The sequence below is a fragment of the Prinia subflava genome (assembly GCF_021018805.1).
Source record: "Prinia subflava isolate CZ2003 ecotype Zambia chromosome W unlocalized genomic scaffold, Cam_Psub_1.2 scaffold_33_NEW, whole genome shotgun sequence".
NCBI classification, from domain to species: domain Eukaryota; kingdom Metazoa; phylum Chordata; class Aves; order Passeriformes; family Cisticolidae; genus Prinia; species Prinia subflava.
Genome location: NW_026960610.1, coordinates 606,673 through 621,914, shown reverse-complemented (window position 1 = coordinate 621,914; position 15,242 = coordinate 606,673). Strand labels below are relative to the sequence as shown.

Here is a 15,242-nt window from a genome sequence, read left to right as displayed (position 1 = left end):
AAAGAGACATACCAATATGCCCACGAAACAACTGAGACCAAAATATTATTAGAATAAAGTTTTTTCCACTTTGTATGGTCGACCTCCCCGTACGGGCCACCAAAAATATTTGTCCTGGTTTAGGACAAATTAGGGGAAAAATCTCCAAAGGAGTCCCTTAAAGGAAACAAACCTCCACAACTCCTCCCCCCCACCACCACCGGGTTCGGGAGGAATTTCCTCGGAGGAAAAGTGGAAAAAACTTGTTTATTAAGAAACGACAAAAAACACTCCCCAACACAAGAAAAACAGCCCGAGATGACAACAAACGTTTTCACCAGTCCAAGAGAGGCCGAACGGCTTGGGCAGTCTGCTGGGGAGGGTGCTGAGCTTCTCTGTAATGCAGACTCCAGGGGGGGGGTCCTTGACGTTCCTGAATCAAGGTCCGAAGCAGGTCCGATGTCTTCAGGGAAGGGGAGGAAGGAAAGAAGGGGAAAAACAAAAACAGAAAAATGGCAAAAAACAAGCAAAAAGCAAAAAGCAAGAGAGCAAAGCCAGCAAAGCGAGCCTAAAGCTAGCAGCGAGCGAGCCAGAGCAAGCAGCCGGGGGAGGGGTGCAGCTATAGACAAAACAAACTGGGAGCACGGGAACAGGAAAAAAACACGATTGGGATACAAAGCATGAAAATGTCCTATCACCCCAGGACACCCACCCATCCCTTGGCAGGCATTTTGGGAATGCTGCAGCCTTCTCAAGCTGTTTAGATTTTTGTCTTTTTTTACACTTGTTTTCCTGGAATCCCTGAGAGCAGCCTGGGAGACCATAAAGGCTGTTGGCTGTTAACTCTCAAAATACCTGTCCAAACCATGGCAATGCACTAGTCTGATTTGTGCACCTGCTCCTTTGTGGGGGCAAATGGTCCCTGACAAGTCCAGACAATGAGATTCCAAGTCAATGAAGGGCTTGTTGGACCAGCTTATTCTTCCAGTGACAGAGGTAACCTTGTGCTTTGCTGGGTCCCCTCCCTTGCTCTGGCCAGTGCTGTTGTAAGTACAGCTGATGCACTGAGGTAGCACAAGGGACTGCAGCCATGGCAGCTGACTCCTTCTTCTCCTCTTTGGATTGAAAACCAGACTGATGCAAAGAGCAACTGCACTGGTGACTGTTCTAGCTGTAGTTTGTGTTGGTTGGTGATGGAGCACAAGCTCTCAGCTGGCTCCCAGGCAGTTCTGCAGCTCAAAGTGTACATTGACTTTGAAATGTTAATGGATCTTGCTGCCTCCGGAAAGACACTGGATATGTCATCCTGGCAATCAGGGACTGCTCAGTTCCCAGAGCAGGAGATTTGGGGCTTGGAACTAGACAATATTCCTTCCAACCCAAACCATTCTATGATTTTATGATTCTGTATTTGCCTTTCTCTGCCATGTGCTTCAGCCCTGAGTGAGGAAAATCCCTTCTGAGGCCAGAATAGGAATTTGCCTGCTTGCAGGGGTGAGGCTTAGAGATTTGGACAGGGAAGGATGGAGCGGAGTTTCCCCTTCTCGAATTGGAAATTTCATGGAAGTTTGGATCTCCTACAGAGCTCTAAAGCTACAAAAAATAAGAAGCTCTTTTATTCTGAGCAAAGTGGGAAAATGGTGAAGTTATTTTGGTTGGGAGATGAGGGCTGGGGGAAGGAGGGGAATGCTCTTGCAGCCAGACACAGTCTCCATGTGGTCCCACAGCAGGCTGGAGGAGCAGCCTTTACAGAGGGTGGGGTTCAGCTGCTCCTGAAGTTTCTCCAAAAGCCATCTGGGCAGCTCAGAAATTGCTATTTTCCCAAAACACAGCAGCCCTCACAAGGCAACAGACCAGACTCTGTAGCAAGTCAGATCCTGTGAGCTCGGAGAGCTGGCTCTGTTGTCAGAGCCTGGTAAGGGAGGCTGCCCTTTGGAATGTGTGCACAGAGGGATTTGTTTTATTCTTCCTGAGATGTATCTAAAACAAATTCAAGACTGGTCTCTGGGATTTGTCTCTTCCTTCTAGACAAGGAAATAGTTGCCCATTCATAAATGAAATCTAAATAGAGGTTCAGTACTGATCTGACATGGCTGGTAAAACCCCAGCTAGCTCTGATTCCCGGATGTGCCAAGGGCCGTTCCCAAATCTGCTGGCAGATTCAGGTAACGGTGCAGAACAACGCTGTTCTTCTACGGCAAACAGGTGTTGCGGTGTCTAGGCTTCAGAGCAAGGACTAGAGAAGACTCTCTTCCGTACGACTTCTCAGAGACCTTTATTCCCCAAGGGGGGGGGGGGGGGGACGGGACGGGACGACGACACACGACGAAAAAGAGCGGGAGACAAAGCCCACGCCCACTTTTAAAACCGAGGGGTGGGGGGGGGGTGTGAAACAAGCAGGTGATTGGTCCCAGGACAGATGGACGGGTTTTTCCATAACATAGGGCAGGGTCAGGGGAAAGATGGACATCTGACTGAAGCTTCTAGGAACAGGGCAGGGGTAGGAGAGGTACACAAAGAGACAAAGGGGGAGACATGCCTGGACAGCACCTGACCCATCGGGTGGGGGGAAACAGGGAAGAACCATTGAGATACAGAACTCAAAACAGCTTAACAAAACCCCACCACCACACTGATCGAATACTAGCAGAATACTGACAATACTAGCAAAACTTTTGGAAGCAGATTTTGCAATATTGTACAGCTTGTGTAGCCCCTAAGGTACGAAACCAGGTATTACAGAAAATGCCCCCTCCCAATGTAGAAGGCTGATTCTCCAACTCATTATGAGAAACTAACTGCACTATTTGCTGTGGGACTCGAACCAGCTCTCAAGGTTTCTGCATGGAAGGAAGCTATTTCCATGGCTGCTTATTAGAGACATTGATCCTGGAGCAGCTTTTTTTGGAAATGGCAGTGAGCCCCATTTCCTCTCCCACTTTTAAATGATAACAGCATCTTCTGCAGTATAGTTGTGGGTTTAAGCAGGATTTGAATCATGCTTTCCTCTTTGCCTTTTCACCTCTTTTCATCTCTGTTTTCTAATGACATTAATGGCCATTAGACTGTGAAATGTAATTTGCCCAGAATACAGACCTCCCATAGTTCATGGCTTTCTGTTTACCAAACGCTCCCTTTGGGAGCATAAGTTCTGCTTTCATCTGCTACAATTTCACCCCTGTTAATGTTTGGAAGCTGAAAGGCCAATCCATATTAATATTCAACAGAATTTTTCAACTCTTTCTCCAATAGGGGAAACTGGCCTTGGTAAGTCCACCCTCATGGACACCCTTTTCAACACCAAGTTTGAAGGTGACCCAGCATCTCACTCACAGCCTGGAGTCCAGCTGAAATCCAGTACCTATGACCTGCAGGAGAGCAATGTCAACCTCAAGCTGACTGTTGTGAGCACGATGGGCTTTGGGGATCAGATCAACAAAGAGGACAGGTGAGTGTGGGGGAGAGAGGCTATATTGTGACCTGGCTTTTCATTCTCCCTGTGCCCTAGTTGGGCCTGACTGCACTGCAGTTTTCCTGCTTGCTTCTTAGGAGTTGTCCTTGTCACCTCTTTGTGATGGGACAGGTAGAAGAGAGGACAGAAGCTCTGGAGTGTCAGCACTGCTTCAGTTATAAAGCAGCTTTTTTCATGCTGTCAGAGCAATTTCTGCCCTGCTAGCAACCTTCTGCCCAAATTCACCTGGTGGGGAGACTGAAATGCTCCAGGGCATCTGGGCTTGTTTTGCTTTGTGCTGACCTCAAGCTGCTGACCAAACCACTAGTGGGGTTTAGTGTCTACTTGGCTTAATATCTGCTTTTGGCAGGGCTCTCCATGGGAAGAGCCAAAGGAAGCACAATAAATGTGCAGTGAGATACCCTGGGAGAGTGTCTCTGGCTGCTCACATCCCAGAGTGGCTGGAGTGTGTTGGTTAAGGGATGTGCAGTTACACCAGACAGTCTCCGAGGTGCATCTCTGCAGAGACATTGCTGATGAGATTTGCTTTTTTGTGGGTCTGTTAGATATTTTTTTAAAGTTTGTTTAAAATGCCTTGATGTCCTTTACATTATGAGTCTGGCAGGCTCTGTATTTCAGAAGGCCTTGCAAGGGAGTTGCAGGAATTTCCTGCCACAGAGCACTGGGCAAAGGTAGTACTGAATGAAGCTGTCTTCTACCAGCAGCACTCATGGCTGTAAGAGCAGCAAGCCATTCACTCCAAGTGCAAGCAAGGGTTACACACTGCTGCAAATGAGTCTACATTAGCCTTGCTTTAGAAGGTCTCTCACCCTCGCATTTCAAAATATGAGAGTCTGCTTTCCCTGGAGAGGATGGTGTATCTGCTGTCCTCTGCTGAATCGCAGTACTGTGTTTTGACAAACAGGCTGCTAGAGTCTGATGTAGGACCATGTCTCCTTGTCAGCAGTGCAACTTTAAAATTTCTTACAGGTGGGGAGCAAGGGAGGTAGAGAGAATTGATCTCAGAAAGTGGAAAGTGAAATCTATCAACAGCTTGTTTCTTAAAAGCAAGCCAAGGGGCATTGTCCTATTTGTTTAGCTCTCTGACTGTGAGATGTAAAGCTTTTTTTTTTTCCTTTCACCAAAGCTATAAGCCCATCGTTGAGTTCATTGATGCTCAGTTTGAAGCATACTTGCAGGAAGAACTGAAGATAAAACGGGTCTTGCACAACTACCATGACACTCGGATCCACGCTTGCTTGTACTTCATTGCTCCGACAGGCCATTCCCTGAAATCCCTGGACTTGGTAACGATGAAGAAGCTTGACAGCAAGGTTGGCACAAGTAACTCTTACTGGGCAGATTTACTGTTTGCATAGTAGAAAGGCTGCTGCTTTTCCAGAGAATCTCCCCACCTTGAATAGCCCTTCTGGTGGAAACGACTGAGTTGGCAAATAATTCTGTAGATTTATTGAGCACTTACAAGTTTTTGAAGGTTGTATTGCAGACTTAGAGAAACTCCCAGGAGCAAAGTTGATTACTTCATACCTCTGTTTTTTTCTAGGTGAACATCATTCCCATCATTGCCAAATCTGATGCCATTTCCAAGAGTGAGCTGACCAAGTTTAAAATTAAAATCACAAGTGAACTGGTCAGTAATGGAGTGCAGATCTACCAGTTCCCGACAGACGATGAATCAGTGGCGGAGATAAATGGGACAATGAATGTAAGTGACTCGGTTCTTCCTCCTCTCCCAGAACAGCACTGTCAGTGTAGGGGTTGGTGGCCCATATTGGGATATTTCTTAAATCTACTTTCCCATTTATTTTGTGTCTTAAAAACAGAGGATTTCACAAGAATCTCATTCTTGTAGTCATCCTAGGCCAGGAGAGCTTTGTGGTAGGCTACTGCCTCTGGTGGGCTTTTCTAGTCAGAAAACAGACTTTTAATACCCTCCTTGTCCTTGTACGTATCTGTTGAGGGATGTATAAGAAATCAGTGTTTAAACTCTTTTCAGCTCAAGGGTTTGTCATTACTCCTGTCCTATGCATCACCTGATGGCCTCCCACCAGTAAACTTCCAGGATCCTGTGGCAAGGAATTACACAGCTTAACCAGCAAGGTGTGAAAAACAGTACACAAATTGGGCCAGACATGCCTTGAGGTGCTTGCAGGTACCCATTCTGGCTCTGGCCTTCCCAGCATCGTGAGTGCCTGTCTGTGGCTCTTTGAGGATGAAGCAAGCTGTCTCTTGGCCCTTCTGGCAGCACATCCTGACCATGGTCCTGAAGCAGGGACTGTAAATGGTATTGGAGACCGAGCAAACACAGGTCAGACCGCTATGATCATATCATACGTTTCTCCTCTTTATTCCCGAGATGGCTGGTTAAATGCAGAAAAATAGTTTAGTGACAGGTGTTTTTCTATTGGCAGAGGAGCGTGAACAACTATGTAAACATTCACAACTTAAGGCAGCCACGGTATTCTCTCAGTGACTGTTCTATGCTATTAACACCCATACCTTAACACAAATCCCAGTGCAAAACAAGCTTATCTATTTTTACTTAGGACAAACGTTTGAGGCCTAGCAGGCCCAGGTCTAAGGCCTAGTCTGAGGCCTAGTTTGGGATAGCTCACATCTCACTCCACAGCACATTATGCCCACGATCTCTAAGAAATTCGGTTACATGGTCCCATTTTCCAGAAGATTTTTCACAGGAAATCAAGTAGGGGAAGTTGATTGCTTTACTGCTGTGGATGTAGTAGTCTAGCTGATGTCCATTTATGCCACTTCTTGATTTAGTATTAATAATTGTAGAGTGTTGAAACCAGGGTCTCTATTAACTATATGGAAGCTGGACAGAGCAACGCAGAACACAACCAATATGGTCAGATCATACGTTCTCCCCTTTATTCCCGAAATGGACGGTTATATACAGTTTTAAATAGTTTACAGTTGCAGGTGTTTTCTAATTGGCATTCAGCGTGAAAAAGAATGCAAACAATCTCAGTTTAAGGCAGCTACTGTGATTCTACTCTAACTATCCTATTTAACCCATACACACACCTATACTTAAATTCTAACTGTGCCACAGGCTTATCTACTTTTACACAGGCCCAAAACTGAGGCCCAGCAGGCCCAAACCTTAGGCCCAGTTTGGGATAGCTCAAACTTCATTCCATAACGTCATTCTCATGTTAAATTCCCTCTTTTTCTTTTGAGCTATCCAAACTGATTCCAAGACATGGCTGGCTACTTTTTGCATACACTGTAACAAGCAAGGCACAATAATTAAAATAACTATAATAACAATAAAAATCACCACACCAAAACAGACTAAATCTTTGATCCACCCAGCGAAACCTCATGACCCAAGCCATTAAACAGCACAGGACTCGGTGCCTGCCATTCACCCGTTCGCCTGTTCTTGTGATAAAGTCCCGAAATCGCCTGTGGTCTCCTTCACTGCATGGTGATGTATCACAACTGCAGGCTCCTCTGTTGCTGCTGGGATGGTTGACATTGCCTCCTGTCAACACAGCTGCAATGATGCGTCCCTGTTGCTCCATCGCGTTTTGCATGGCTGCTGTGAACACTGCTGTTTGGTTGTCTTGTTCAGCTCTGGTAGCCCTTACTAACATTTCATCAACTGCATAACCTTGAGGGAGAGAAGCCAAAACAGTTCTGGTACGTGAGTTGTCATTTTCAAAGGCAAGGGAATGAAATAGATGTTCTTGTACTTCTGTAGGTAAATCTTGGGCATCTTTCAAGGCAGCCGAGAGCCTATCAATGAATTGCTTGTGTGTCTCCGTGGCCCCTTGCTTAATGTTAGCATAAGATGCAAGTTTTTTCTTGTCTGGGACTAAGAGCAAAGCTTTGTGAGCCAATGCTTGAGACAACTGATGGATCTCAATTGGAAAAGTGAGTTGAACATTGGTTGTAGCGTATGGTCCTTGTCCTGTCAACATATCTGGCTGGAGGCCAAAAAATGGATCTTCCAGCACTTGATGTCTATTTGCCTCTTCCGTGGCTAAATGTCTCCACTCTCGTTCAAAAATGAGAAACTGTGAGGGTGTTAACAGTAGAGATGCAATGCTGGAACAGTCTGCTGGGCAAAGTACATCAGCAGTAAAAATGTACTGTATTATGTTCCTTGCTGCTTCGGACCTGATGCCATAAGTGGAGACTGTTTGCTTAGCTGAATTTAGCACTTTCCATTCGTGGGGCTCCCATCGAGCCTGATTCTGTTCTATAATGACTGGGCAAGCAATAGTGTTGGCAACTTTAAAATCACTGTCTAAAGCTGCATCCTTTAGAACTCCTGCCCAGCGCTTCTGAATTGGATCTTGTTGGGTGGCTGGCAGCGCCATCTGCTGTGCAGCAGGCAGAAATGCCTGGTCGGGTTGTGGAAAGGACAAAGCTGACAAATTTTGTAGTTTTTGTGGAGAAATTTTGGATGCCGAAGCTGCTTGCTTTTCAAGTTGGTTCTGGCGATTCGACAGTTCAGCAAGCTTCGCTATTATTTGTTGTAATTCATCTTAACACTGTAATTTTTCTGCGGCTGTGGCGCACTCTGAAAATCGGGTTCAGGGCTTTTGCCTTCCGAGTCCAAATCAGGCAGGGGACAGCGGGCTGCCGTACCTAGCTGTGGGTGGGCAGCTAGCTGCACCATTCCTGGCTGTGGCAGCGCAACAGCCTCGGGACAGACCGGCTCTGGTTTTCCGGAAGTGGTGGTGGAAGTCGCCATGTTTGTTTTGGTCACGTGCACCTGCGTCATCAGTCCGCCTGGCACCGCCCCGCTCTCATCACCGCCCTGAACTCCGCCCCTCTGTTCCGTCTCTTGTGCCGGCCCCACTCTGCCTTCGGCCCCACCTGTCTCCTCATCTTTCACCATGCCCCCAGAGTCTGGCGGCTGCGGCACTTCCTGTCTCCCTTCAGTTTCTCCGACTGCTGGTGGGGGAGCTTCCGGTGTTCGGCTCATGTGGCTCGTTACTGAGTTTACCACGTCCCGCAGTTAGGAGCAAACCGGGGCCGAGTTCCCTTTCACGGGATGTGTGGAACTAACATCGAAAAACCTTGCAACCCAAGATGGTTTCTGTGGCTTTTTTGGTTCAGCGGCGGCCACTCCTGGTGCAGACCCGGGTGCCCCTGCCCCTTCCAGCACCTGGATTGCTGCTTGGGCTGCTTTTCGTTCAACAGCGAACACTTGCAAGGTATTTATAACCTTTTTCCGAATCGCGCCCATGTCTGTTGCTACTTTACTTTCTTTTCCTCGCAAAATGGCAAAATCCCACAATATCTCGCCTGTTTCCTTCCATTGTGCTTCACTAAACTAAAGCGATGGTTGGCTCAACTTTCCTTTCTTTCTGGCCCATAGGGCTAATTGTTCTATGTCAGTTTCCTTTACTTTTTTGCCTCTTTTAGAGACAATACTTGTGAGAAGCTGCGTTGCCATGTGGAATTCCTTCTCCATTTGTTTTTTGCTTTCGATTCCTTTGTTTCCTGCCACGGCCACTTACCTCTCCTTTCCAGTGCATGCTGCTGTTTCCCTCCAGATGGAACCAGATGGGTCACGCTTCCAGCTTCCAGCTCTGTAAGCTCGCCACAGTCCTATGAGCGGTTCGGATACTCAGTCCGAACTTGGTTCACGGTGCAGACACAAGCGCAGAGACGTCACCGCATTCAAGCAAAATCCGTATTTAAACGAAAAAAAATTAAAATTCAAAACTCTGAATCTAAGCAAAAAAAAACATATCCACATTCAAGCGTAATAAAATTCTGCATTTAAGCAAACTGCATCTAAGCAAACAAAAGAGTCCCTGGATCCGGGCACCACATGAAACCAGGGTCTCTATTAACTATATGGAAGCTGGACAGAGCAATGCAGAACACAACCAATATGGTCAGATCATACGTTCTCCCCTTTATTCCCGAAATGGACGGTTATATACAGTTTTAAATAGTTTACAGTTGCAGGTGTTTTCTAATTGGCAGTCAGCATGAAAAAGAATGCAAACAATCTCAGTTTAAGGCAGCTACCGTGATTCTACTCTAACTATCCTATTTAACCCATACACACACCTATACTTAAATTCTAACTGCGCCACAGGCTTATCTACTTTTACACAGGCCCAAAACTGAGGCCCAGCAGGCCCAAACCTTAGGCCCAGTTTGGGATAGCTCAAACTTCATTCCATAATACGTCATCCTGTTACAGAGTGTTCTGGAGAGGCCTGAAAGAAACAGGAAGTTTGTCGTTATGTAGGAGCTGTCAGGGATGGTTTCCTGGTTAGAGCAGTTCAGTGTTAGCCCTTCTGAGGGTGGAAGTGAACCTCTGCTTGTCTTTCAGCCATTTACTTGTCTCCTGGGAGGGAATTGCTGTCTTGGGTTGCAGACATTCTGGGTTGTGTCAGTCACTGCACAGACAAATCAACTCTTTAATCTTCTATTACAGTCAGAATTACCAGGTTTATGGGGACAAAGCAGGCCATAATTTGACCAAAGCAATTTTGCAGGTCTGGAAAACTTGTATCCAAATACTGATATTATTAGAAACATAAGACAGATATTACTCTTACTTTGTGTGTGTCCTATGTGAGAGCAGGGGGCCGAGGAATACAGGGGGAAAAGCCCATCTCTGAGTGCTTGCTGGCAGTTCTGCTTTGTTTGCAGTTTGACTGTATGAGCCACATTCTGAAAGCAAAAACATTGTCTCTGAAATCTTTTGCTTGTACCAGCTGTCATGACCTTGTCCAAGTTTTTGGATAACCTGTGGAATTCACTGCCTGCTCTTGAGAGCAATCCAGGGTCACTGATATTCCATGTAGTTGGCTTCCTGAGGCCCTTTCAATTGTTCAGAATTTGGTGCACTTTAAAAGCTTTGCCTAACAAACATCACAAAACTCAGCAGAAAGGGTTGGTGCAAGGAGCTGGGAACTCAAAGTGCTGAAACTTTGCGCTTGACTTCCTTGCAGCTTGGCGGAATGCAGCATAGTTCCCAGAAGCAAGGGAGGTGGGGAGAAATCTCACAGAAAAATGCAGCAAAGTACAATGGCAAGGTCTGGGGGGTTTGCTTGGCTGCCTGAGTTTTGGAAATGAGAAGACTATAGGGTGAGATCTTCAGAGCCTAGATAGGTGTTGGGAGGGTTTCAGTTCCAATTTTGCTGAGCTTGCACTGGGCAAGTCTCCTTTTGCCTTCTGCAGAGAGATCATCTTTACTAAGAAGTGATTATTTCTGATTTCTGAGTTTCTGAAAAGCAAATCCCTCTTGTTTTTAGTAAGCCTTTGTGTAATGTAGAGTGCATATCTCAGCTTGAAGAGTGTGGCCTTGGGTCACACTGGACAGTGGCTGGGGACATGTTCAGCCCTTCCTCACCAGGGCAGAAGCAAGCAGGGAGGAAGGAGCTGTTACTCTGGGGATGAAGGATGAACTTCTATCTCATGATCTGATGGAGCAAGGTGTCTTGTGCTCCAACATGAGCTAAAGGAGTGGTGGGAGGATGAAATCAAGAAGGCTCCAAGACCTCTTACTGCTTCTGTGCTTTGTGCTGATGTTCTCCTCAGGCACGGCAAGCCCTGGGACAGCACCACAGTCTGAGCTGAAACACTCTGTTCCAGCTGTCACTCTGATGCCAGTCTTGCACTGGCTCATCTCACCTGAGACTGTGGCTGGGAGGATGAGCCAGGTAGAGGATATAGAGTGGTAGCACTAAACAAGTGTCTTGGTTTGGAAAGACAGGTATCTGTCAGGGAAAACTGGAGTTTCCCTTGGAATGGAGAATGTAAAAACCCCCTCCCTCCAAATTATTACAATTTTGCAATTAGGAGCTTTCTGGCAAAAATATGGGAATAGGAATAACAGTTCTTTACTAGGAATATTAAAAATACAAATGCAGTAGTACAAAAAGAAAAACAAACAAGCAAACAAACAAAAGTCTTAGAAAACCCTGACAGAGTCAGAGATACAACCTGACACCCTGTTGTCAGGGTGTTGGAAGCAGTCCAAATAAGTCCTCCTGGAGTAACAGATGTTGTTCTGTGAAGTAGAGACGATTCTGTAGAAAAAAGGGTCCAGTGCTGGCGAGATGAGTCCGGTCTTCCTCCGAGAATTCAGTGGAAAACCGGCTATCTTGGTGTTTGGGACTGCTGGTTTTATCCTGGTGGAAAGGCTTTGTCTCCTCCCACTGAATGGAGCATCTCACAATGGAGTGAAGTAAATCAGTCATGTGAGAGGCCTTAAATGGCCCTTTCACAGGTAATGGGTGGAAGAATAGATAAGAAGGCACTGCCATATCTGGTGTTATCAGGTGTCCCATTAACAGAAGGCATCCACCCTCTTCCCCCCCCCCCCAGAGTTACAAGAGATAAAGAACATCTCCCAACTGGTTTCAAGAGATGAAAATAGAATACATGTTTTTGGTTACATTTTTCAACCCAAGACAACAAGGTTTCAAAAAAAAAGACACACCCTGCTACTCCTTGTCTTGGACTAGTGGCCAGTGACTAGACTCCCTGAGATTAGCATGTGCATAATGACTGTCTTGCTCAGTAGCTGTGCTCATCTCTGTGTGCTGGTGGGTCAGCCAGGTCTGAGAGGGACTAACACGGATGTCATTAAATGTGTTCCAGGCCCACTTGCCATTTGCAGTGACCGGGAGTACGGAGGAACTGAAAATAGGAAACAAAATGATGAAAGCTCGTCAGTACCCTTGGGGCACAGTGCAGGGTGAGTTGAGCCCTGGGATTTTCATGGCATGAATGGTGACACTTGTGCAAGCAGGCAGTGGGCTTTCATAAAAAGCAAGGGCCTGCTGGACTTGAATTATCCTTTGTTAAATCCTTGTGTCAGGCCTATAGTGCCAGTTTTCTCTGCTTGGAAGGGCTGTGGTTAGACCTGTTGGAGGAGTAGACAATTGGGGAATTTGGGAAGAGATCTTAGTTTCTGTCCCCATTTTCCTCCTTACCATGTCTTCTTACAGTGGAGAATGAAGCTCACTGCGACTTTGTGAAGCTGCGGGAGATGCTGATCCGCGTGAACATGGAAGACCTTCGTGAGCAGACACACACACACCACTATGAGCTCTACAGGCGATGTAAACTGGAAGAGATGGGTTTCAAGGACACTGATCCAGACAGCAAACCCTTCAGGTGAGATCCCTGGTGGAGACAGGAGAGCTTGAGAGAGGCGTTGTTGGATGTGCTGTGTGCTTGTGTGGGTGTGTGTGTCCTTGGGGGAGCACGGAAAAAAACAATGCAGCAAAAAAACCTGCCAGGTTAGATAAATCCAGACTTCATCAAAGGTCTGACTGGGAGAAGGTGAAAATACAGGGAGGATATAGGGAGGATGTGCAGGACTGACTGTGAATCTTCAAGTATGGGAGTAGAAATGTCTGTGCTGCAGAGAGACAGTGGTGTCTGTTTTGGGCTTACCTAGAAACAGAGGCCAGACAAAGTTAAAAGGATAAAAGCAGATATATTTAATGAAGGGCCTTCAAGTACATTAAGGGCAGATGAAGCCTCCCCAAGGGACTACATCCAAAATGGACAATGGTCACGAGTTTTTCAGACAGATATGAATTTGGTCTATTTACATATCAGGTGTTAATCCTCCAGTTATGGCTTCAGATAGTGAAGTCATTTCCCACCCCCCCCCCCCGTGTGCTCCTCCCCAAATCACTTTTGTTTATACTTTTCGGGGCCTGAGGCTGTAGGGTGTCCTTGGATCTCAGGCTCAGAGGGATTGTTTTGTCTGACCAAAATGTGAAGACAGTTAACTAACACTTTATATGGAATTTAAAATTATGCACTAATGCAGTACAGTATCACCGTGGAGGCCTAACCAGGAAAAACAGGCTGGAGACACAGATCTGGGTGCAACAACAGCAGCAGGGCAGAAGACCTGCCCTTAGTTTATTTTTCCATTATATATCTGTGGCAAGGTGACCATGGATTGGAGAAGGGCATCGCCACCTCTCCTGTCACATTGGTCCAGGAGGCTGTCATTCAACCTCCCCTTCTCTTGGAGAAAGAATTCATAACATTGCCAATATTTACAAAACATGGTCCTGTGTTTACAATTCACCAGCGTGAGAAACTGCACATTTCTCCTTTAATATGAACGCTCAGCAAACCAGGAAAAACTCATGGCAACATCTCACCCTTTTAAGTATATTAAAAAAGAAAACAAAAAAAGAAAAATGAACAATTCTATGACAGGAAAAAAGAAAGAAAAAAAACCTGTATAAAGTTCATCGACCTTCATTTAGGTAACGGTGTGAGGGCTACATGTTGGTCTGATTCTGCCTTTGCTACCCAGGGTTTCACCCTGAACCCCTTGCAATAACCTGCTCAAAATATCTCGAGCATAGTCTAACATAATTCAACCAACACCCTCATATTTTTAAATTGTTATAAGATACAAGGGAATATACAGTGCAAAAGGCAGGAGCATTCCAAGAAAAATTTAACCACTCAAAAATTCTGAACCCCAAAAGTTCTGTCCCAAAACCACAACCCCCAAACAACGTGCACTTTCCTCACAGAGGTCACAATGGCTACCATACATAAAACTGAGCCGTAGCAAACAATTCCTCTGAGTCCATGATTAACAGTCCACTGGCTCTCAGCATCACACTGCTTCAGTCAGTCCTTGTCCAGCAGCTCCACAGGATCCAAAGTCTCTATGGAGGCCATATAGGAAAAGAGAGGATGCCAGTCCGTGTCCATGTTAATCAGATCTCGAAGAGGCTTCTGTGATGGGTGGCACTAGGGTGGCACAGGGTGCACAAGGTTTCAGGATCAAACAGGATCAGTCCAATGCACCTGAGGCAGCTCAGCAGACTTTCAGCAGCCACCTTCTTAGCATGGATCGCAGAACCTGAGGATAGAGAACTTAGAAAACACAAATTGAGCAATTGACTTTTTCTCAAAGAATGCATGCAACATAGGATGTGGATGTAGAACCCACTGCAAGGTCCAAGGAAAACTGACCATAGCTATGTGGCAACATCAACACTTCCTACACTTGAGATGATGGCTGTACACCAGCCAGAGAATTTTGCTCTTGTTCTAGAGCTTGGGAAACTGTTTCGTCCCCCTGACGTCTTCGTCTTTTTCTTCGCCTCCGAGTTTTCGGGCTTGGCGTGGGCTCAGCATGACCCACTGCTTTGCAAGTTTCTGCAGTATGGTCTGGACCCCCACACTGTGCGCAGAAAAACAAGGGAGTCACTTTCTGTGCCTCCTTTTCCTGTTCTCCACTAGGCTGAATATCTGCCTGTGTCTCATGTCCAGCATTCTGCCTCTGTTCAGCCGGCTGTGAAGCAGCCGTTGGGGTCATCACCATAGAATCACAGGTGTCTAGAACTGCACAGGTCTGCATCATTTTCAGGACATTAGAAATCTCTGGAATGGTCCCCAGGAGCCTCTGGCAAGCAGAATTAGCATGGCTTCTTGCTAATTGCTCCAATAATATCAATCTTAAGGTACTATCTTTGACTCTCATCTCTAAAAATTTCACCAGACACACTATAAAGTCATGAAAAGCTTCCTCTGGCTTCTGTGCTATGTCTAAGAAGTCTTGCTTTGGGGAGAAGGATAACTTGGTTTTTATCAATGCAGATATCCCTACGTATCTGCACGAATCTAAGACAGTGCGAGAAAGGCCAGCTTGCACATCAGGGCAAGCATATTGACTCCTCCCCATAAGTAGGTCAGCTCCGACCCCAAACAAGAGATCGTCTCGAGGCAGGTGTCTATTTATGACAGCCATTTGTCCAGATAGGGATTTCCAACTTTTCTCAAAGGTAAAAACCTG

The 15,242-nt window shown here is 46.1% G+C and overlaps 1 protein-coding gene across 5 annotated transcripts in view; it reads left to right on the top strand.

Moving 5' to 3' along the window:
- Positions 1-15,242, top strand: part of LOC134565125 (septin-6-like) — a 38,551-nt gene that overhangs the window by 13,334 nt on the left and 9,975 nt on the right. For all 5 annotated transcript variants that reach the window (XM_063424546.1, XM_063424548.1, XM_063424549.1 and 2 more), the window contains exons 3-7: positions 3,232-3,427; positions 4,578-4,764; positions 4,995-5,156; positions 12,059-12,155; positions 12,409-12,577. In XM_063424546.1, the coding sequence (XP_063280616.1) occupies positions 3,232-3,427; positions 4,578-4,764; positions 4,995-5,156; positions 12,059-12,155; positions 12,409-12,577 (811 nt within the window). The remainder of the gene's footprint in view (positions 1-3,231; positions 3,428-4,577; positions 4,765-4,994; positions 5,157-12,058; positions 12,156-12,408; positions 12,578-15,242) is intronic.